Below are 24,882 nucleotides of genomic sequence, written 5' to 3'. Positions count from 1 at the left end.
GATGATCAGTGATATATATATATACAGCATCTAATACCTGATGATCAGTGATATATATATATATACAGCATCTAATACCTGATGATCAGTGATATATATATATACAGCATCTAATACCTGATGATCAGTGATATATATATATACAGCATCTAATACCTGATGATCAGTGATATATATATATACAGCATCTAATACCTGGTGATCAGTGATATATATATATATACAGCATCTAATACCTGATGATCAGTGATATATATATATATATACAGCATCTAATACCTGATGATCAGTGATATATATATATACAGCATCTAATACCTGATGATCAGTGATATATATATATACAGCATCTAATACCTGATGATCAGTGATATATATATATACAGCATCTAATACCTGATGATCAGTGATATATATATATACAGCATCTAATACCTGATGATCAGTGATATATATATATATATACAGCATCTAATACCTGATGATCAGTGATATATATATATATACAGCATCTAATACCTGATGATCAGTGATATATATATATATACAGCATCTAATACCTGATGATCAGTGATATATATATATATATATACAGCATCTAATACCTGATGATCAGTGATATATATATATATACAGCATCTAATACCTGATGATCAGTGATATATATATATACAGCATCTAATACCTGATGATCAGTGATATATATATATACAGCATCTAATACCTGATGATCAGTGATATATATATATATACAGCATCTAATACCTGATGATCAGTGATATATATATATATATACAGCATCTAATACCTGATGATCAGTGATATATATATATATACAGCATCTAATACCTGATGATCAGTGATATATATATATATACAGCATCTAATACCTGATGATCAGTGATATATATATATATACAGCATCTAATACCTGATGATCAGTGATATATATATATATATACAGCATCTAATACCTGATGATCAGTGATATATATATATATATACAGCATCTAATACCTGATGATCAGTGATATATATATATATATACAGCATCTAATACCTGATGATCAGTGATATATATATATACAGCATCTAATACCTGATGATCAGTGATATATATATATATATACAGCATCTAATACCTGATGATCAGTGATATATATATATATACAGCATCTAATACCTGGTGATCAGTGATATATATATATATACAGCATCTAATACCTGATGATCAGTGATATATATATATATATACAGCATCTAATACCTGATGATCAGTGATATATATATATACAGCATCTAATACCTGATGATCAGTGATATATATATATATACAGCATCTAATACCTGATGATCAGTGATATATATATATATACAGCATCTAATACCTGATGATCAGTGATATATATATATACAGCATCTAATACCTGATGATCAGTGATATATATATATACAGCATCTAATACCTGATGATCAGTGATATATATATATATACAGCATCTAATACCTGATGATCAGTGATATATATATATATATACAGCATCTAATACCTGATGATCAGTGATATATATATATATACAGCATCTAATACCTGGTGATCAGTGATATATATATATATACAGCATCTAATACCTGGTGATCAGTGATATATATATATATACAGCATCTAATACCTGGTGATCAGTGATATATATATATATACAGCATCTAATACCTGATGATCAGTGATATATATATATATACAGCATCTAATACCTGATGATCAGTGATATATATATATATATACAGCATCTAATACCTGATGATCAGTGATATATATATATATATACAGCATCTAATACCTGATGATCAGTGATATATATATACAGCATCTAATACCTGATGATCAGTGATATATATATATACAGCATCTAATACCTGATGATCAGTGATATATATATATATACAGCATCTAATACCTGATGATCAGTGATATATATATATATACAGCATCTAATACCTGGTGATCAGTGATATATATATATATACAGCATCTAATACCTGGTGATCAGTGATATATATATATATACAGCATCTAATACCTGATGATCAGTGATATATATATACAGCATCTAATACCTGATGATCAGTGATATATATATATATACAGCATCTAATACCTGATGATCAGTGATATATATATATATACAGCATCTAATACCTGGTGATCAGTGATATATATATATATACAGCATCTAATACCTGATGATCAGTGATATATATATATACAGCATCTAATACCTGATGATCAGTGATATATATATATACAGCATCTAATACCTGATGATCAGTGATATATATATATACAGCATCTAATACCTGGTGATCAGTGATATATATATATACAGCATCTAATACCTGATGATCAGTGATATATATATATATACAGCATCTAATACCTGATGATCAGTGATATATATATATACAGCATCTAATACCTGATGATCAGTGATATATATATATACAGCATCTAATACCTGATGATCAGTGATATATATATATATACAGCATCTAATACCTGATGATCAGTGATATATATATATATACAGCATCTAATACCTGATGATCAGTGATATATATATATATATACAGCATCTAATACCTGATGATCAGTGATATATATATATATACAGCATCTAATACCTGATGATCAGTGATATATATATATATACAGCATCTAATACCTGATGATCAGTGATATATATATATACAGCATCTAATACCTGATGATCAGTGATATATATATATATACAGCATCTAATACCTGGTGATCAGTGATATATATATATATACAGCATCTAATACCTGTAATACTAATCACTGGGACATTCATTTTACTGTAATTATTTTAACAATAGTGAAATCTGAAATACGAGATACTGGAAATGACACTTGAATAAACAGTAATATTTCTCCGCACAGGGTATTTAGATCTTTCATGTTCTTTTTTCACCAACCATTGTCTATTTCTGGTTCCACAGTACGCCTGTTATGCTATTGGAAAGGATGTCCAGGCGATGAAGGCTGTGGTGGGGGAAGAAGCTCTGTCCTCGGACGACCTCTTGTACCTGGAGTTCCTGCAGAAGTTTGAGAAGCAGTTTATTGCTCAGGGTAAGTAAAAGATATCATCTTTGCGGGAACTAGGTTGTCAATGCTCCATGTTACATCACAGGTTTGAGTTGAGACCACAACTAGACCTTCTCCTATGCATGGGGCAGAAGGTGAACCCATCAGATGCTGGACCCTTGAGCACCGCCTGGTTACCCAATAAGTCAGTCCAGATGTGTTTTATGGATTCCATTAGATACTGTCAATATCCAAATCAGCCTTCTCCAACAGCTTCTAACTTTGGTTATCTTCTTCTTCTCTAGGAGCCTATGAGAACCGGACCATATTTGAGTCATTGGATATTGGATGGCAACTGCTACGTATCTTCCCCAAAGAGCTACTGAAACGTATCCCAGAATCCATGCTGGCTGAGTTTTATCCCAGAGAATCCAGACCACAAGCAGAAGCCACTTCCTTTTCTAAACACAAATGAGTGTCCATATTAATGTAAAAATATCAAATATTAAAGGACCTGTAAACCTACAATACACACTGTTATATCTGAAAACAGCTCGTAGACTATGCGTACACATATAGAGGGCAGTGAGGGTTGTCCCAATTTCTTTGAGTTGGTGGAAACAGTTGGCCCAGAAATAGCCTGTTGAGGAGGTCATGGTCTACTATGGCTGACCTAAAAGGACGGACCAGAGGTGTCCAGTGCAAGTGCAATTTGCTAAGGCAGAGGCGTAACTGGAAGCCCTGGGCCCCAATACAATATTTTATAATGGGGCTCCTCGCCTAACGTGTGCGGTTTATAACACTGGTGTCTTATGTGGTAGAGGGGCATCTGAACCACTTTTGGCACCAGGGCTTCAACGCAACTGCTACTACTGCACCCCCTATAGCTATGCCCCGATGCTAAGGGCCAGCCATCTCTTCCCTATAGTCCCCAATGGCCTCCTTAACTGGAGATTTTCTTGCCGGATGGTTGTCCCCTCATGTCTGTGCCATTCACGTGTGTGTGTATACATATATATATATATATGTGTATTTACTGACTATTTTAATGTCATGTTATTGTAGGTTTACTGGATCGGGAATAGGATAGCTGTTGAAGATTATTTATTTTGCATGTTGATATCATAACTACTAAACTGTAATAAAATTGTAAGAAAAGAATGAAAATGATATTTTTTTTTTCTGTTGGCTCTCGACCTCCTCCTACAATCCAAACAGTGAATGTCCTCGGTGCCCCTGGAGGGCCTAAGAAACAGTCTTGAATGTGTTCTGTCTCTTCTCACATTCATTGTGCCAGACAGAAGTTGTGTCTCTGGACCACAATACGTAGATGCTTCAGTAATTCTGAAACCAGACGGCCAGGGAAATAGATTCAAGCATTTACCCTACTGAATCCAAAAATAAAAAGAAAAAAAATGTTGTGTTAATTGTCAATAACTGTCGGGCGACTTCACACATTTTTATTTGAGGCAAAGAAATAACAAACTCGTTTTGTTCTCAGGTCATTCCTCAGTGCGGAGATCAGACTTATTGTTGGGCAAGGTCAAGTTAACGAGTCAGTGAAGTCATAGACATAATATAGACTATAATGACTATTACAAATTACAGAAACCAATTCCATTGGCCAAATGCTTTTCAATCATTTCTCAGAAGCCTTTACTCAGTAGTCTTCATCATTACTACATCACATGGTTTATACAGCTATCATTAGAGAACTAGTATGTGGCCCCGTGCCGTAGAAGAAAGCGTCCAATGATGGGATGACTCCTTGACCCTCTACTGTCACCAGAAAAACATATTCCTCAATGTCATAGGAAGGTACTGGGGCAGCTAAAGCAGCTCTCCCACGTCAGAGACTGAGGACCCCAAACAAACAACTGCTAATATCTCAGCTTCCCTGACCCCTTTGATTCGGACATGTATGTGGGGAATGTGAGGAACTGCAGTCACACCTGAATTTTTTTAGGTTTTTAAGTTTTCTTATTTATAGTACAACATTGAAGAATACATGAACAAATTGAACTCTAAAGTGGTCGTGTCTGGTGCTCCTGCTCTAGTGGTTGTCCGTGGTGATCCATTGGGCAACCCTGATGATCCAGTACTTTAATAGTCATCTTAGTCAGTCCGATGTTTTAGTGGTAACCAGCGCCTTCATGGTTCTTCTCTGTAGTCCGGTTGGCATGCCTGATGACTCACTGCTTTCATGTTTATCCTTTAGGATTTGATGGTCATCCCTTATAATACAGTGGACTTGCCTGGTGACCCAGTGCTTCTTGGTTATCCTTTAGGATTCGGTGGTCATCCCTGGTGACTCAGTGCTTCAGTGGTTAAAGGAGCACTAATCGTTGAAATAAATGACAAATTTAGGCTTTGTTCACATCTGCGCTAGGACTTCGTTCCGACGTTCCATCGAACGGAGCCCTGACAGACACAAACAGAAACGATTGGTTTCCGTTTCCATTACCATTGATTTCAATGGTGACTAATCCGGTGCCAATGGTTTCCATTTGTCTCCGTTGTGCAAGGGTTCAGTCGCTTTGACTGAATCAATAGTGTAGTTGACTACGCTATGTATTCGGTCAAAATGACGGAACCCTTGCACAACGGAGACAAACGGAAACCATTGGCACCGGATTCGTCACCATTGAAATCAATGGTGATGGAAAGTGTGGGATGTGTCAGTCAGGGTCCCGTTCCGATGGAAAGCTCCGAGGGAACGGGACCCAGGCGCAGATGTGAACAAAGCCTTATACATTCCATTCTTGTTTTAACAAATCTGATCTCCTATGGCAGACAAAGCAGTGGGGGAGGGCTCCTGTACAGACAATTTACATACAATGAGATATAGGTCTTATCTGAGGCTTGTATAAAGAAGGGGAGAAATTCTGATCTCCTGGGACACCTAAAGAAGAAATCCTTATTAAAGAATTCCTTGGAAAGGATAGAAGGTGTAACTAAAATTATTGGGCCCCATAGCTAAGTCAACAATGGTCCCCCAGTACCTTGTCAATAGTAAAATAAACTGCAATGATGCCCACGACAACAATCAAGATTTGCATAGTAGCGTCATGTATCAGGTCTTCTGCACAAAGGAGAACCCACATTTTAGAGCCAAAAGTCACCAACTTGTTCGTCCAAACAATAAGGAATGGCGCTCTTGCACTTCAGTGGGCCCCTCAGCCTCTTGGCCCCTGCATTTAGTGCTTGTTCAGCTCTTATGACTGGGTTTTCCAAGTGGCCCAGTGGTCACTGAGGTAAGAATTTGCTCCATATCTACTCCATAGTGCAAAAGTCCTTGGTACAGCAATTATTTGCCATCTCCCTCCATGACCACCAGGGCCAGATTATGGGAAGGGCAATGGAGGCCACCATCTGGGTCACAAAGGAGCCTTCACCACCCAACCTCTCTACCCAGGCTTCTTCTAGTGTAATTCCTATAGACTTCAGTGCAGTTGGACGTTCTTATCTCATCTCCTATATGAAACTGATCAGGGGGTCCCCCAACATATTTTTTTTCCAGGGGCCTTCACCAAATTTAATCTGACCCTGATGACCACATCTACTGTTATTTTGATCTACTTCTTTTTTTTTTTTCTCTGACTTAATCGGCAAGTGTTGATGTATGAGCAGAAGTGGAGGATATTCTAAGGTCTGGTATCTCCCTGGTTGCTTCCCCACCACAATACCTGTTTTTAGCAACAATTTTGGTCGCCTTCTGTTATTGATCTTCTCATTCTTATTTTCTTTATTCCTCCTGATTGTTCTTTCCTCATCTCTCATTTCTTTTTTTTTTTTTTTAATTAAAGGGTTACTCCCAAGTGGAGTCAATTTTTATTTAATGCATAAACATAAATAAAAATCTAAATATAGTGGTTTAATTTTTTTTTTTTTTTTTTAAATTCCTTTCCTAAGACCCTTTTTCTCAACTAGATAACGCAGCTAGTGCTGGTTATCTTTTCTAAAAGGGGGTGTGAGCGGCTCGATGTCAATCAAGCAGCTCACCTCTGTTAGTGCATGCTCCAGACGTTGCTAGCTAATCTAGTTCTAGCAGCATCGGGAGTAGACGCATTAGAACGATCATCTCAACCAGGCATGGTAAGCGTGATTGAGACGACACCCCCGTCTTCCCTTTCATATTGTTTTCTTCCCACCCTAATTTATGCTGTACAGTTGCCAAACATCGTATCAAAGACAATGTGTTCAAGACCCCGGCACCTGTAGAAAGTGCCGCAGACACCACGGTAGATTGTCCCATCCTGCACTAGTAGATACTGCAAAACACAGAGCCTCTAATAGTGCCACAGCCCCGTAGATATCACCCCACACACTGCACCCTGTCGACAGCGTTACCCCACCCCTCCCTGTAGCTGGCGCCATTGGGGCTCCCTCTAGAAGTGGAGCTCCCCGCCAGAGCTTTGGCAACGCTATGGCTGGGGATTCCACTACTTGACTCCTACTGGGGACTCTTACTGTGATAACTGGCTCCAGGTCTAGTGCACATGAGCTGGAGCCAACTGCTAATATGCATAAAGCTGAGAGGTGTCCGGGCCGGCATCTAATGCACATGCGAGTATAAGTGCGTTCACGCAAACACTGCCATCCTCTCCTAAGTAAGACAGTAGTGGCCGGGATTGACAGCAACATGGAGCACAGATATCAAGAAAACTACATCATTTTGATAAAGAAAGGTATTTACAAAAAGTAATAACTTTAACAGGTTTAGCTTAACAGCTACATTTATGAAGATGGGAAAAACCCTTTAAAGTGGTTTTTCTACCAGAGTCATTTATGGATATGCAACAGAATGTGCATAAATGTCTCATTGGTGGTGGTCCCCAATCTTTTAGAGGAGATTAAAATCTGTTTAATTAAAGTTTTTCCTGTTAATCAAAACTACAACTTCCCTAAAGAGCAGGAGAATGTTTGTCGGCTGCCAAATCCTGGTTATGGTTGGAGGGGATAAGTAGCCTGAGGGAGGTAGTTCAAATTCAGAGGCATAAAGAGACAATAATTTACCGGCAGCTGATTGTCTGTGAGATATTCATCTGATTTATTCTTCTGAGTGTGCTGGGACTTCCTGCTGGGAGAGGGGTAGAGTGAGATGTTTTATTTTGTGACTGGGTACAGAGCTGAACCAATGACTGTTTTAGAGCTGACCCATACTAACCAATAAAAAACAAAACAAAGCTGACATATGCACATGGGGCTCATAGAAGTCCCAATATATATTTCCTACATGGATACTTGTTCCCATTTTTGGTGGGGGGAGGTGTAGATTTCTCAGTTAGACTAGAATCAGTGATAAGTGCTTTTATTACCATAGAGAAATGTCGTTACTACAACAGTGACCTTATGTCCTTCCCTTTATATTTCTATAACCTTTACATTTCCACTATTATATTGTCTTGTTTGAACCTGAGTAAACACATAAACCATTTTATGAATGAGAAAAAGTTACTGCCCCCTTCCAATAATTCCTGATCTTTAAGCACAATGCAATATTAGACAAAGGGAACCGAAGTCACCAAAGTTGTCCAATACCCATACTACCCATGTGAAAAAGTCAGTGCCCCCTTAATCTTAACAGCTGGTCATGGTAATTCTAAGTTTAGCAGCAATAATTGCATCAAAATACCTCCTAGAATTTGATTTCAGTCTTTCAAAATTGTGTTGAATTGGAAATGACTTGGCATAGAAGAGAACTTTGCCAGTAGTAGCCGGCCAGACAAAAATACTCCAAGGGCCCAACGACAAGTCACCCAAGCCCGAGGTAATTACGCCAAGACTCAGCGAAGGTCAGTGAGTTAAAATTAAGATAGAGACTGGGCAAAATGGGTCTATATGGGACAGAAGCAAGAAGGAAAGGCAGGACCTGAAACGCGCCGGTCACTCAGACAAACCTCCTAATGGGCCAGAACTAAAGCAATTCTCCCGAAACAATTGATATGAAATTGTAAGAAGCGTTACCACTACTACTAATAAAGGTGGTGTATCCAGCTATGACGGGAGACCAGCTGTTTCGTATAACTGTGTGCGGCCGACGTCCCTCGTCTTGTTTCAACGCTGCCGTCGCCAGCCTCTCCTTAGTTGTGTACACACGAGCTAGGCCCATGTCAGCTGGTCAGTGCTCAGTCTGTGGCTTATCACCTCTGACTATATAAACCTGCTCAGAGCTTCCACACCTTGCCTGAGAAACAAGGTCCTTTTGTCCTCGTCCATTTGGTGTTAGTTGTTTTCTATTTTGGATTTACCCCGGACTATATACTGGATCGCTGCCTGCCCTGACCTGGATCTGTCTATTTGGGTTGCATGGACTCATCCAGCCCTGACCTGGGATTTGTACGACCAGTCGACCACGCTTCTTCTTTTTTTTATTCTGATACCTCACTTTGAAAAATACCATTTGAAAGTCGTTCAGTTGCTTTTGGAGACACTGGGGGCGCAACCTGGATATTCCCTGTACAAAATCCATACACCTATGAGAGCTTAAAGGTAAAAATTACAAAATCCCTCAGACCCCAACCCTCTGATCCAGCCCTAGCCAAACCCAATAGTGACATAGTGGGTGCACGCTCCAGTACGGAGACCTGACTCCAGTACGGACACCAGTATTTCTATGTAAGGGGGCCGTTACTTTTACACATGAGAGAAATGCACATTGAATTATTTTGTTTTGTCTTCTACGAATATTCGAGTTTCCTTTGTCCAATAGTCTATTTAGTTTCGAGATCAGAAACTGTTCAGCATGATAAATATGCAATAAAATTGGACATCTGGAAGGGGTCAAATACTTTCTCATGACAATTTAGACTGTTATAACTTACGTTTCCTGGGGAACTTTTTGGATTAAATAGTTGTACCATAGATAGAAGTTAGACAATTTCATTGACACATTACATATTAAAAAGAAAAGTAAAGTAAATAAGTGAACAAGGCCCAAGTCATAAAGTTCTTCTATAGGGAAGTCAGAGCTGCGTCTCCCCGCTGTACCTGCCTGCAGCTGCCTCCACGCCACTGACAAGGATCTCTACAGGACATGGGAGTGGAGTTTCAATTCCCTAATAGTATAAAAATAAATCACAGTTCCTTGTTCTCATAGGGTCACGTCTCCAGCAGAACATGGCGGAGGCCGTGGTGGAGCAGGACACTGACATTAACATCTCCTGTATAGAAGAGGAGCTCCGCCAGCTTACAGGTAATGTGATCATGGGGTCGTCTGGGTACAGGGTTCACCTCTGGGATGTCCTCAATGGTTATTACAGACAATAGCCCTTTGTTAACCATATGGATAGTATGTGTATGTAGCAGGGTGCGTCCATTGTGTGGGGGGTGTGTAAGAATACAGTAGTATGAATAAAGTAGGGGGTGCACAGCAGTGTATGTACAGGTAGGTGTGTATAATATTGTATGTATAATAATGTATGTATAATAATGTATGTATAGCAGTGTATGTATAGCAGTGTATGTATAATAATGTATGTATAGCAGTGTATGTATAATAATGTATGTATAATAATGTATGTATAGCAGTGTATGTATAATAATGTATGTATAATAATGTATGTATAGCAGTGTATGTATAATAATGTATGTATAGTAGTGTATGTATAGCAGTGTATGTATAATAATGTATGTATAATAATGTATGTATAGCAGTGTATGTATAATAATGTATGTATAATAATGTATGTATAATAATGTATGTATAGCAGTGTATGTATAATAATGTATGTATAGCAGTGTATGTATAATAATGTATGTATAATAATGTATGTATAGCAGTGTATGTATAATAATGTATGTATAGCAGTGTATGTATAATAATGTATGTATAGCAGTGTATGTATAATAATGTATGTATAGCAGTGTATGTATAGCAGTGTATGTATAATAATGTATGTATAGCAGTGTATGTATAATAATGTATGTATAGCAGTGTATGTATAATAATGTATGTATAGCAGTGTATGTATAATAATGTATGTATAATAATGTATGTATAGCAGTGTATGTATAATAATGTATGTATAGCAGTGTATGTATAATAATGTATGTATAGCAGTGTATGTATAGCAGTGTATGTATAATAATGTATGTATAATAATGTATGTATAGCAGTGTATGTATAATAATGTATGTATAATAATGTATGTATAGCAGTGTATGTATAATAATGTATGTATAATAATGTATGTATAATAATGTATGTATAGCAGTGTATGTATAATAATGTATGTATAATAATGTATGTATAGCATTGTATGTATAATAATGTATGTATAGCAGTGTATGTATAATAATGTATGTATAGCAGTGTATGTATAATAATGTATGTATAATAATGTATGTATAATAATGTATGTATAGCAGTGTATGTATAATAATGTATGTATAGCAGTATATGTATAATAATGTATGTATAGCAGTGTATGTATAATAATGTATGTATAGCAGTGTATGTATAATAATGTATGTATAGCAGTGTATGTATAATAATGTATGTATAATAATGTATGTATAGCAGTGTATGTATAATAATGTATGTATAATAATGTATGTATAGCAGTGTATGTATAGAAGTGTATGTATAGCAGTGTATGTATAGCAGTGTATGTATAATAATGTATGTATAGCAGTGTATGTATAATAATGTATGTATAATAATGTATGTATAGCAGTGTATGTATAATAATGTATGTATAGCAGTGTATGTATAATAATGTATGTATAATAATGTATGTATAGCAGTGTATGTATAATAATGTATGTATAATAATGTATGTATAGCAGTGTATGTATAGAAGTGTATGTATAGCAGTGTATGTATAGCAGTGTATGTATAATAATGTATGTATAGCAGTCTATGTATAATAATGTATGTATAATAATGTATGTATAGTAGTGTATGTATAGCAGTGAATGTATAATAATGTATGTATAGCAGTGTATGTATAATAATGTATGTATAATAATGTATGTATAGTAGTGTATGTATAGCAGTGTATGTATAATAATGTATGTATAATAATGTATGTATAATAATGTATGTATAGCAGTGTATGTATAGCAGTGTATGTATAATAATGTATGTATAATAATGTATGTATAATAATGTATGTATAATAATGTATGTATAGCAGTGAATGTATAATAATGTATGTATAGCAGTGTATGTATAGTAGTGTATGTATAATAATGTATGTATTGCAGTGTATGTATAATAATGTATGTATAATAATGTATGTATAGCAATGTATGTACAATAATGTATGTATAGCAGTGAATGTATAATAATGTATGTATAGCAGTGTATGTATAATAATGTATGTATAATAATGTATGTATAATAATGTATGTATAATAATGTATGTATAATAATGTATGTATAGCATTGTATGTATAATAATGTATGTATAGCAGTGTATGTATAATAATGTATGTATAATAATGTATGTATAATAATGTATGTATAATAATGTATGTATAATAATGTATGTATAGCATTGTATGTATAATAATGTATGTATAGCAGTGTATGTATAATAATGTATGTATAATAATGTATGTATAATAATGTATGTATAGCAGTGTATGTATAATAATGTATGTATAATAATGTATGTATAATAATGTATGTATAATAATGTATGTATAGCAGTATGTGTATAATATTGTATGTATAGCAGTGTATGTATAATAATGTATGTATAATAATGTATGTATAATAATGTATGTATAGCAGTGTATGTATAATAATGTATGTATAATAATGTATGTATAGCAGTGTATGTATAATAATGTATGTATAGCAGTGTATGTATAATAATGTATGTATAATAATGTATGTATAGCAATGTATGTACAATAATGTATGTATAGCAGTGAATGTATAATAATGTATGTATAGCAGTGTATGTATAATAATGTATGTATAGCAGTGAATGTATAATAATGTATGTATAATAATGTATGTATAGCAGTGTGTGTATAATAATGTATGTATAGCAGTGTATGTATAATAATGTATGTATAGCAGTGTATGTATAATAATATATGTATAATAATGTATGTATAGCAGTGTATGTATAATAATGTATGTATAGCAGTGAATGTATAATAATGTATGTATAATAATGTATGTATAGCAGTGTATGTATAATAATGTATGTATAATAATGTATGTATAGCAGTGTATGTATAATAATGTATGTATAGTAGTGTATGTATAATAATGTATGTATAGTAGTGTATGTATAGTAGTGTATGTATAATAATGTATGTATAATAATGTATGTATAATAATGTATGTATAGCAGTGTATGTATAATAATGTATGTATAATAATGTATGTATAGCAGTGTATGTATAATAATGTATGTATAATAATGTATGTATAGCAGTGTATGTATAGCAGTGTATGTATAATAATGTATGTATAGCAGTGTATGTATAATAATGTATGTATAGCAGTGTATGTATAATATTGTATGTATAATAATGTATGTATAATAATGTATGTATAGCAGTGTATGTATAATAATGTATGTATAACAATGTATGTATAGCAGTGTATGTATAATAATGTATGTATAGCAGTGTATGTATAATAATGTATGTATAGCAGTGTATGCATAATAATGTATGTATAATAATGTATGTATAGCAGTGTGTGTATAATAATGTATGTATAATAATGTATGTATAGCAGTGTATGTATAATAATGTATGTATAATAATGTATGTATAGCAGTGTATGTATAATAATGTATGTATAGTAGTGTATGTATAATAATGTATGTATAATAATGTATGTATAGCAGTGTATGTATAATAATGTATGTATAATAATGTATGTATAGCAGTGTACGTATAATAATGTATGTATAATAATTTATGTATAGCAGTGTATGTATAATAATGTATGTATAGCAGTGTATGTATAATAATGTATGTATAATAATGTATGTATAGTAGTGTATGTATAATAATGTATGTATAATAATGTATGTATAGCAGTGTATGTATAATAATGTATGTATAGCAGTGTATGTATAATAATGTATGTATAGCAGTGTATGTATAATAATGTATGTATAGCAGTGTACGTATAATAATGTATGTATAATAATGTATGTATAGCAGTGTATGTATAATAATGTATGTATAGCAGTGTATGTATAATAATGTATGTATAATAATGTATGTATAGCAGTGTATGTATAATAATGTATGTATAGCAGTGTATGTATAATAATGTATGTATAGCAGTGTACGTATAATAATGTATGTATAATAATGTATGTATAGCAGTGTATGTATAATAATGTATGTATAGCAGTGTATGTATAATAATGTATGTATAATAATGTATGTATAGCAGTGTATGTAAAATAATGTATGTATAGCAGTGTATGTATAATAATGTATGTATAGCAGTGTACGTATAATAATGTATGTATAATAATGTATGTATAGCAGTGTATGTATAATAATGTATGTATAGCAGTGTACGTATAATAATGTATGTATAATAATGTATGTATAGCAGTGTATGTATAATAATGTATGTATAGCAGTGTATGTATAATAATGTATGTATAGCAGTGTATGCATAATAATGTATGTATAATAATGTATGTATAGCAGTGTATGTATAATAATGTATGTATAGCAGTGTATGTATAATAATGTATGTATAATAATGTATGTATAATAATGTATGTATAGCAGTGTATGTATAATAATGTATGTATAATAATGTATGTATAATAATGTATGTATAATAATGTATGTATAGCAGTGTATGTATAATAATGTATGTATAATAATGTATGTATAGCAGTGTATGTATAATAATGTATGTATAATAATTTATGTATAGCAGTATGTGTATAATAATGTATGTATAATAATGTATGTATAATAATTTATGTATAGCAGTGTATGTATAATAATGTATGTATAGCAGTGTATGTATAATAATGTATGTATAATAATGTATGTATAGTAGTGTATGTATAATAATGTACGTATAATAATGTATGTATAATAATTTATGTATAGCAGTGTATGTATAATAATGTATGTATAGCAGTGTATGTATAATAATGTATGTATAATAATGTATGTATAGCAGTGTACGTATAATAATGTATGTATAATAATGTATGTATAGCAGTGTATGTATAATAATGTATGTATAGCAGTGTATGTATAATAATGTATGTATAATAATGTATGTATAGCAGTGTATGTATAATAATGTATGTATAGCAGTGTATGTATAATAATGTATGTATAGTAGTGTATGTATAATACTGTATGTATAATAATGTATGTATACCAGTGTATGTATAATAATGTATGTATAATAATGTATGTATAATAATGTATGTATAATAATGTATGTATAATAATGTATGTATAGCAGTGTATGTATAATAATGTATGTATAATAATGTATGTATAGCAGTGTATGTATAATAATGTATGTATAGCAGTGTATGTATAATAATGTATGTATAATAATGTATGTATAGCAGTGTATGTATAATAATGTATGTATAATAATGTATGTATAGCAGTGTATGTATAATAATGTATGTATAGCAGTGTATGTATAATAATGTATGTATAGCAGTGTATGTATAATAATGTATGTATAGCAGTGTATGTATAATAATGTATGTATAATAATGTATGTATAGCAGTGAATGTATAATAATGTATGTATAATAATGTATGTATAGCAGTGTATGTATAATAATGTATGTATAGCAGTGTATGTATAATAATGTATGTATAGCAGTGTATGTATAATAATGTATGTATAGCAGTGTATGTATATTAGGGTATGTATAGCAGTGTATGTATAATAATGTATGTATAGCAGTGTATGTATAATAATGTATGTATAGCAGTGTATGTATAATAATGTATGTATAGCAGTGTATGTATAATAATGTATGTATAATAATGTATGTATAGCAGTGTATGTATAATAATGTATGTATAGCAGTGTATGTATAATAATGTATATATAGCAGTGTATGTATAATAATGTATGTATAGCAGTGTATGTATAATAATGTATGTATAGCAGTGTATGTATAATAATGTATGTATAGCAGTGTATGTATAATAATGTATGTATAGCAGTGTACGTATAATAATGTATGTATAATAATGTATGTATAGTAGTGTATGTATAATAATTTATGTATAGCAGTGTATGTATAATAATGTATGTATAATAATTTATGTATAGCAGTATGTGTATAATAATGTATGTATAGCAGTGTACGTATAATAATGTATGTATAATAATTTATGTATAGCAGTGTATGTATAATAATGTATGTATAGCAGTGTATGTATAATAATGTATGTATAATAATGTATGTATAGCAGTGTATGTATAATAATGTATGTATAGCAGTGTATGTATAGCAGTGTATGTATAATAATGTATGTATAGTTAGGTGTGTATAATAATGTATATATAGCAGTGTATGTATAATAATGTATGTATAGCAGTGTATGTATAATAATGTATGTATAATAATGTATGTATAATAATGTATGTATAGCAGTGTACGTATAATAATGTATGTATAGCAGTGTATGTATAGCAGTGTATGTATAATAATGTATGTATAGCAGTGTATGTATAATAATGTATGTATAGCAGTGTATGTATAATAATGTATGTATAGCAGTGTATGTATAGTAGGGTATGTATAGCAGTGTATGTATAATAATGTATGTATAGCAATGTATGTATAATAATGTATGTATAATAATGTATATATAGCAGTGTATGTATAATAATGTATGTATAGCAGTGTATGTATAATAATGTATGTATAATAATGTATGTATAGCAGTGTATGTATAGTAGTGTATGTATAATAATGTATGTATTGCAGTGTATGTATAATAATGTATGTATAATAATGTATGTATAGCAGTGTATGTATAGCAGTGTATGTATAATAATGTATGTATAGCAGTGTATGTATAGTAGTGTATGTATAGCAGTGTATGTATAATAATGTATGTATAGTAGTGTATGTATAATAATGTATGTATAGCAGTGTATGTATAATAATGTATGTATAGTAGTGTATGTATAATAATGTATGTATAGCAGTGTATGTATAATAATGTATGTATAATAATGTATGTATAGCAGTGAATGTATAATAATGTATGTATAATAATGTATGTATAGCAGTGAATGTATAATAATGTATGTATAGCAGTGTATGTATAGTAGTGTATGTATAATAATGTATGTATTGCAGTGTATGTATAATAATGTATGTATAATAATGTATGTATAGCAGTGTATGTATAATAATGTATGTATAATAATGTATGTATAGCAGTGAATGTATAATAATGTATGTATAATAATGTATGTATAGCAGTGTATGTATAATAATGTATGTATAGCAGTGAATGTATAATAATGTATGTATAATAATGTATGTATAGCAGTGTATGTATAATAATGTATGTATAGCAGTGTATGTATAATAATGTATGTATAGCAGTGTATGTATAATAATGTATGTATAGCAGTGTATGTATAATAATGTATGTATAATAATGTATGTATAGCAGTGTATGTATAATAATGTATGTATAATAATGTATGTATAGCAGTGTATGTAAAATAATGTATGTATAATAATGTATGTATAGCAGTGTACGTATAATAATGTATGTATAGCAGTGTACGTATAATAATGTATGTATAGCAGTGTATGTATAGTAGTGTATGTATAATAATGTATGTATTGCAGTGTATGTATAATAATGTATGTATAATAATGTATGTATAGCAGTGTATGTATAATAATGTATGTATAGCAGTGTATGTATAGTAGTGTATGTATAGCAGTGTATGTATAATAATGTATGTATAATAATGTATGTATAGCAGTGTATGTATAATAATGTATGTATAGCAGTGTATGTATAGTAGTGTATGTATAGCAGTGTATGTATAATAATGTATGTATAGCAGTGTATGTATAATAATGTATGTATAGCAGTGAATGTATAATAATGTATGTATAATAATGTATGTATAGCAGTGAATGTATAATAATGTATGTATAGCAGTGTATGTATAGTAGTGTATGTATAATAATGTATGTATTGCAGTGTATGTATAATAATGTATGTATAATAATGTATGTATAGCAGTGTATGTATAATAATGTATGTATAGCAGTGTATGTATAGTAGTGTATGTATAGCAGTGTATGTATAATAATGTATGTATAATAATGTATGTATAATAATGTATGTATAGCAGTGTATGTATAATAATGTATGTATAGCAGTGTATGTATAATAATGTATGTATAGCAGTGTATGTATAATAATGTATGTATAGCAGTGTATGTATAATAATGTATGTATAGTAGTGTATGTATAATAATGTATGTATAGTAGTGTATGTATAGCAGTGTATGTATAATAATGTATGTATAGCAGTGTATGTATAATAATGTATGTATAGCAGTGTATGTATAATAATGTATGTATAATAATGTATGTATAATAATGTATGTATAGCAGTGTATGTATAGCAGTGTATGTATAGCAGTGTATGTATAATAATGTATGTATAGCAGTGTATGTATAATAATGTATGTATAATAATGTATGTATAATAATGTATGTATAGCAGTGTATGTATAATAATGTATGTATAATAATGTATGTATAGCAGTGTATGTAAAATAATGTATGTATAATAATGTATGTATAGCAGTGTACGTATAATAATGTATGTATAGCAGTGTATGTATAATAATGTACGTATAATAATGTATGTATAGCAGTGTACGTATAATAATGTATGTATAGCAGTGTGTGTATAATAATGTATGTATAGCAGTGTATGTATAATAATGTATGTATAATAATGTATGTATAGCAGTGTATGTATAATAATGTATGTATAATAATGTATGTATAGCAGTGTATGTATATTAGTGTATGTATAGCAGTGTATGTATAATAATGTATGTATAGCAGTGTATGTATAATAATGTATGTATAGCAGTGTATGTATAGCAGTGTATGTATAATAATGTATGTATAGCAGTGTATGTATAATAATGTATGTATAGCAGTGTATGTATAATAATGTATGTATAGCAGTGTACGTATAATAATGTATGTATAGCAGTGTATGTATAGCAGTGTATGTATAATAATGTATGTATAATAATGTATGTATAATAATGTATGTATAGCAGTGTGTGTATAATAATGTATGTATAGCAGTGTATGTATAATAATGTATGTATAATAATGTATGTATAGCAGTGTATGTATAATAATGTATGTATAATAATGTATGTATAGCAGTGTATGTATATTAGTGTATGTATAGCAGTGTATGTATAATAATGTATGTATAGCAGTGTATGTATAATAATGTATGTATAGCAGTGAATGTATAATAATGTATGTATAAGTAGTGTATGTATAGCAGTGTATGTATAATAATGTATGTATAGCAGTGTATGTATAATAATGTATGTATAATAATGTATGTATAGCAGTGTATGTATATTAGTGTATGTATAGCAGTGTATGTATAATAATGTATGTATAGCAGTGTATGTATAATAATGTATGTATAGCAGTGTATGTATAATAATGTATGTATAATAATGTATGTATAGCAGTGTATGTATATTAGTGTATGTATAGCAGTGTATGTATAATAATGTATGTATAGCAGTGTATGTATAATAATGTATATATAGCAGTGTATGTATAATAATGTATGTATAATAATGTATGTATAATAATGTATGTATAATAATGTATGTATAGCAGTGTATGTATAATAATGTATGTATAGCAGTGTATGTATAATAATGTATGTATAGCAGTGTGTGTATAATAATGTATGTATAGCAGTGTATGTATAATAATGTATGTATAGCAGTGAATGTATAATAATGTATGTATAGCAGTGTACGTATAATAATGTATGTATAGCAGTGTATGTATAATAATGTATGTATAATAATGTATGTATAATAATGTATGTATAGCAGTGTATGTATAATAATGTATGTATAGCAGTGTACGTATAATAATGTATGTATAGCAGTGTATGTATAATAATGTATGTATAGCAGTGTATGTATAATAATGTATGTATAATAATGTATGTATACCAGTGTATGTATAATAATGTATGTATAATAATGTATGTATAGTAGTGTATGTATAATAATGTATGTATAGCAGTGTATGTATAGTAGTGTATGTATAATAATGTATGTATAGCAGTGTATGTATAATAATGTATGTATAATAATGTATGTATAGCAGTGTATGTATAATAATGTATGTATAGCAGTGTATGTATAATAATGTATATATAATAATGTATGTATAGCAGTGTATGTATAATAATGTATGTATAATAATGTATGTATAATAATGTATGTATAGCAGTGTATGTATAATAATGTATGTATAATAATGTATGTATAGCAGTGTATGTATAATAATGTATGTATAGTAGTGTATGTATAATAATGTATGTATAATAATGTATGTATAGCAGTGTATGTATAATAATGTATGTATAGCAGTGTATGTATAGCAGTGTATGTATAATAATGTATGTATAGCAGTGTATGTATAGTAGTGTATGTATAATAATGTATGTATAGCAGTGTATGTATAATAATGTATGTATAATAATGTATGTATAGCAGTGTATGTATAATAATGTATGTATAGCAGTGTATGTATAATAATGTATGTATAGCAGTGTATGTATAATAATGTATGTATAGCAGTGTATGTATAATAATGTATGTATAGCAGTGTACGTATAATAATGTATGTATAGCAGTGAATGTATAATAATGTATGTATAGCAGTGTATGTATAATAATGTATGTATAGCAGTGTATGTATAATAATGTATGTATAATAATGTATGTATAGTAGTGTATGTATAGCAGTGTATGTATAATAATGTATGTATAGCAGTGTATGTATAATAATGTATGTATAGTAGTGTATGTATAATAATGTATGTATAATAATGTATGTATAATAATGTATGTATAGTAGTGTATGTATAGCAGTGTATGTATAATAATGTATGTATAGCAGTGTATGTATAATAATGTATGTATAGCAGTGTATGTATAATAATGTATGTATAATAATGTATGTATAATAATGTATGTATAGCAGTGTATGTATAGCAGTGTATGTATAGCAGTGTATGTATAATAATGTATGTATAGCAGTGTATGTATAATAATGTATGTATAATAATGTATGTATAATAATGTATGTATAGCAGTGTATGTATAATAATGTATGTATAATAATGTATGTATAGCAGTGTATGTATAATAATGTATGTATAATAATGTATATATAATAATGTATGTATAGCAGTGTATGTATAATAATGTATGTATAATAATGTATGTATAATAATGTATGTATAGCAGTGTATGTATAATAATGTATGTATAGCAGTGTACGTATAATAATGTATGTATAATAATGTATGTATAATAATGTATGTATAATAATGTATGTATAGCAGTGTATGTATAATAATGTATGTATAATAATGTATGTATAATAATGTATGTATAGCAGTGTATGTATAATAATGTATGTATAGCAGTGTATGTATAATAATGTATGTATAGCAGTGTATGTATAATAATGTATGTATAGCAGTGTACGTATAATAATGTATGTATAGCAGTGAATGTATAGCAGTGTATGTATAGCAGTGTATGTATAGTAGTGTATGTATAGCAGTGTATGTATAATAATGTATGTATAGCAGTGTATGTATAATAATGTATGTATAGTAGTGTATGTATAGTAATGTATGTATAATAATGTATGTATAGTTAGGTGTGTATAATAATGTATGTATAGCAGTGTATGTATAGCATTGTATGTATAATAATGTATGTATAGCATTGTATGTATAATAATGTATGTATAGCAGTGTATGTATAATAATGTATGTATAGTAGTGTATGTATAGCAGTGTATGTATAATAATGTATGTATAGTTAGGTGTGTATAATAATGTATGTATAGCAGTGTATGTATAGCATTGTATGTATAATAATGTATGTATAGCAGTGTATGTATAATAATGTATGTATAGTAGTGTATGTATAGCAGTGTATGTATAATAATGTATGTATAGTTAGGTGTGTATAATAATGTATGTATAGCAGTGTATGTATAATAATGTATGTATAATAATGTATGTATAGCAGTGTATGTATAATAATGTATGTATAATAATGTATGTATAGCATTGTATGTATAATAATGTATGTATAGCAGTGTATGTATAATAATGTATGTATAGTAGTGTATGTATAGCAGTGTATGTATAATAATGTATGTATAGTTAGGTGTGTATAATAATGTATGTATAGCAGTGTATGTATAGCATTGTATGTATAATAATGTATGTATAGCAGTGTATGTATAATAATGTATGTATAGTAGTGTATGTATAGCAGTGTATGTATAATAATGTATGTATAGTTAGGTGTGTATAATAATGTATGTATAGCAGTGTATGTATAATAATGTATGTATAATAATGTATGTATAGCAGTGTATGTATAATAATGTATGTATAATAATGTATGTATAGCAGTATGTGTATAATAATGTATGTATAGCAGTGTATGTATAATAATGTATGTAAAATAATGTATGTATAGCAGTGTATGTATAGCAGTGTATGTATAATAATGTATGTATAGCATTGTATGTATAATAATGTATGTATAGCAGTGTATGTATAATAATGTATGTATAGCAGTGTATGTATAATAATGTATGTATAGCAGTGTATGTATAATAATTTATGTATAATAATGTATGTATAGCAGTGTATGTATAATAATGTATGTATAGTTAGGTGTGTATAATAATGTATATATAGCAGTGTATGTATAATAATGTATGTATAGCAGTGTATGTATAATAATGTATGTATAGTTAGGTTTGTATAATAATGTATGTATAGCATTGTATGTATAGTTATTTGTGTATAATAATGTATGTATAGCATTGTATGTATAGTTATTTGTGTATAATAATGTATGTATGAATGGATGTATATTTGCATATATGGTAACAAAGGTATAGCAGATTATATATACTATATATATATATATATATATATATATATATATATATATATATACTTATTGCAGTGTCTGTATAGTGGAAAAGGAGCCAGTAGTATATTTATTATCATTATTGTTGGTATTGTACAACGTGGGCGAGGACGGGTGGATGACTCTAGAGAAATTGGAGACTGATAGGGGTGGCTGCCTGTTTGATGGAAGGTTGAAGAGGTGGGTATATGGTCCAGCCAGGATATAATGAGGGCATACAGTGGCGAGTATATATATATAGATGTATATATATAGATGAATACCTCAACCCCTTCCTTACTAACAATACAGTACAGTCCAGCTCAGACTACTGCCACCTAATAGTAAAGGTTACGGTGCCTCCCATAGTTGGGCTCACTCTCTATCATGGGTGTTTAATGCTTGGAAGTGGGGTGAAATGTTACCTGGTAGGGTACAGGCTTCTAAGATTGCAGTCAGTGTAGAAGCGACTCATTCACACTACCAAACCCAACTTTACCCAGCCCAGTGCTTATCTACCCTGATCTCTTGTAGGAGAAGAGGACAGAGATTTTACCCTTGGCATAGCCCCCTAGCATTGAGGTGCCAGTAGAAGTGAGGAGCCCAGCACAGGTCCACACTACCCAACTGGGATAGGGAATGGGGCCAACCTGATGAGAAGCCCCTGCTATGGTGTTATGGCAGGAAGGAGGTGAAGGGAACAAGTGAGCCCTAATCTACCCACCGCCCTGTCCCTGCCTACTTGCAACGACCCGCCCTAGGCGACGGGGTACAACTTGGCGGCGGTCCCTACGCTGTCTAAGTGCAAGGGAATACAAACAGGGAACAAGCAAGGGAAGGGGCAGTAGCCCACGGAACACCGCGAGGAAACGGAGCGGTGAATGAGTCAGTCAGGATCAGGATGTAGTGGAGTATACAAACGGGAGCACGGAGCAGGAAGCAAGCCAGGGGCAGAGCGAAGCAGGATAAACGGAACTGAAGCAAGGCAGAAGCACGGCAGAAGCAGGCTGGAGCAAGGCAGCAGTGGGGCCAGGAATCCAAGAAGAATAACTTCTCAGAAGGAGGATTGGCCATGAAACTACGTGACAGTGCATCAGCCTTAATATTTTTGGACCCAGCCCTATAGGTAACCAAGAAATTAAATCTGGTAAAGAATAGTGCCCAACGAGCTTGTCTAGGATTAAGCCTCCGGGCAGATTCTAGGAAAACCAGATTCTTGTGGTCAGTAAGGACCGTTACCTGGTGTCTGGCCCCCTCCAGGAAGTGACGCCACTCTTCAAAAGCCTATTTAATGGCTAAAAGTTCGCGGTTGCCAATATCATAACTACTCTCCGTGGGCGAAAACTTCCTAGAGAAGTAAGCACAGGGGCGGAGATGGGTGAGGGAGCTGGTACCCTGGGACAAGACGGCCCCCACTCCCACCTCGGACGCGTCAACCTCCACAATAAATGGCTCCCTTTGGTTGGGCTGAACCAGCACGGGGGCCGAGATAAAGCACTTATTGAGGGTCTCAAAATCCTGGACGGCCTCAGGGGGCCAATGGAGGACATCAGCACCC

The 24,882-nt window shown here is 31.5% G+C and overlaps 2 protein-coding genes across 2 annotated transcripts in view; both read left to right on the top strand.

Moving 5' to 3' along the window:
• Positions 1–4,184, top strand: part of ATP6V1B1 (ATPase H+ transporting V1 subunit B1) — a 106,410-nt gene extending 102,226 nt beyond the window's left edge. Inside the window, exons 13-14 of the mRNA XM_075848651.1 lie at positions 3,021–3,150; positions 3,411–4,184. Of these exons, the coding sequence (XP_075704766.1) occupies positions 3,021–3,150; positions 3,411–3,580 (300 nt within the window). The 3' untranslated portion in view covers positions 3,581–4,184. The remainder of the gene's footprint in view (positions 1–3,020; positions 3,151–3,410) is intronic.
• Positions 4,185–7,747: 3,563 nt separating this feature from the next.
• LOC142665317 (shootin-1-like) overlaps positions 7,748–24,882 on the top strand; it is a 60,081-nt gene continuing 42,946 nt past the window's right edge. Inside the window, exons 1-2 of the mRNA XM_075844999.1 lie at positions 7,748–7,793; positions 10,205–10,300. Coding sequence (XP_075701114.1) covers positions 7,748–7,793; positions 10,205–10,300 — 142 coding nt within the window. The remainder of the gene's footprint in view (positions 7,794–10,204; positions 10,301–24,882) is intronic.

This window comes from Rhinoderma darwinii, chromosome 1 (genome assembly GCF_050947455.1).
Source record: "Rhinoderma darwinii isolate aRhiDar2 chromosome 1, aRhiDar2.hap1, whole genome shotgun sequence".
NCBI classification, from domain to species: Eukaryota; Metazoa; Chordata; class Amphibia; order Anura; family Rhinodermatidae; genus Rhinoderma; species Rhinoderma darwinii.
This window is presented reverse-complemented; position numbering and strand designations above follow the sequence as displayed.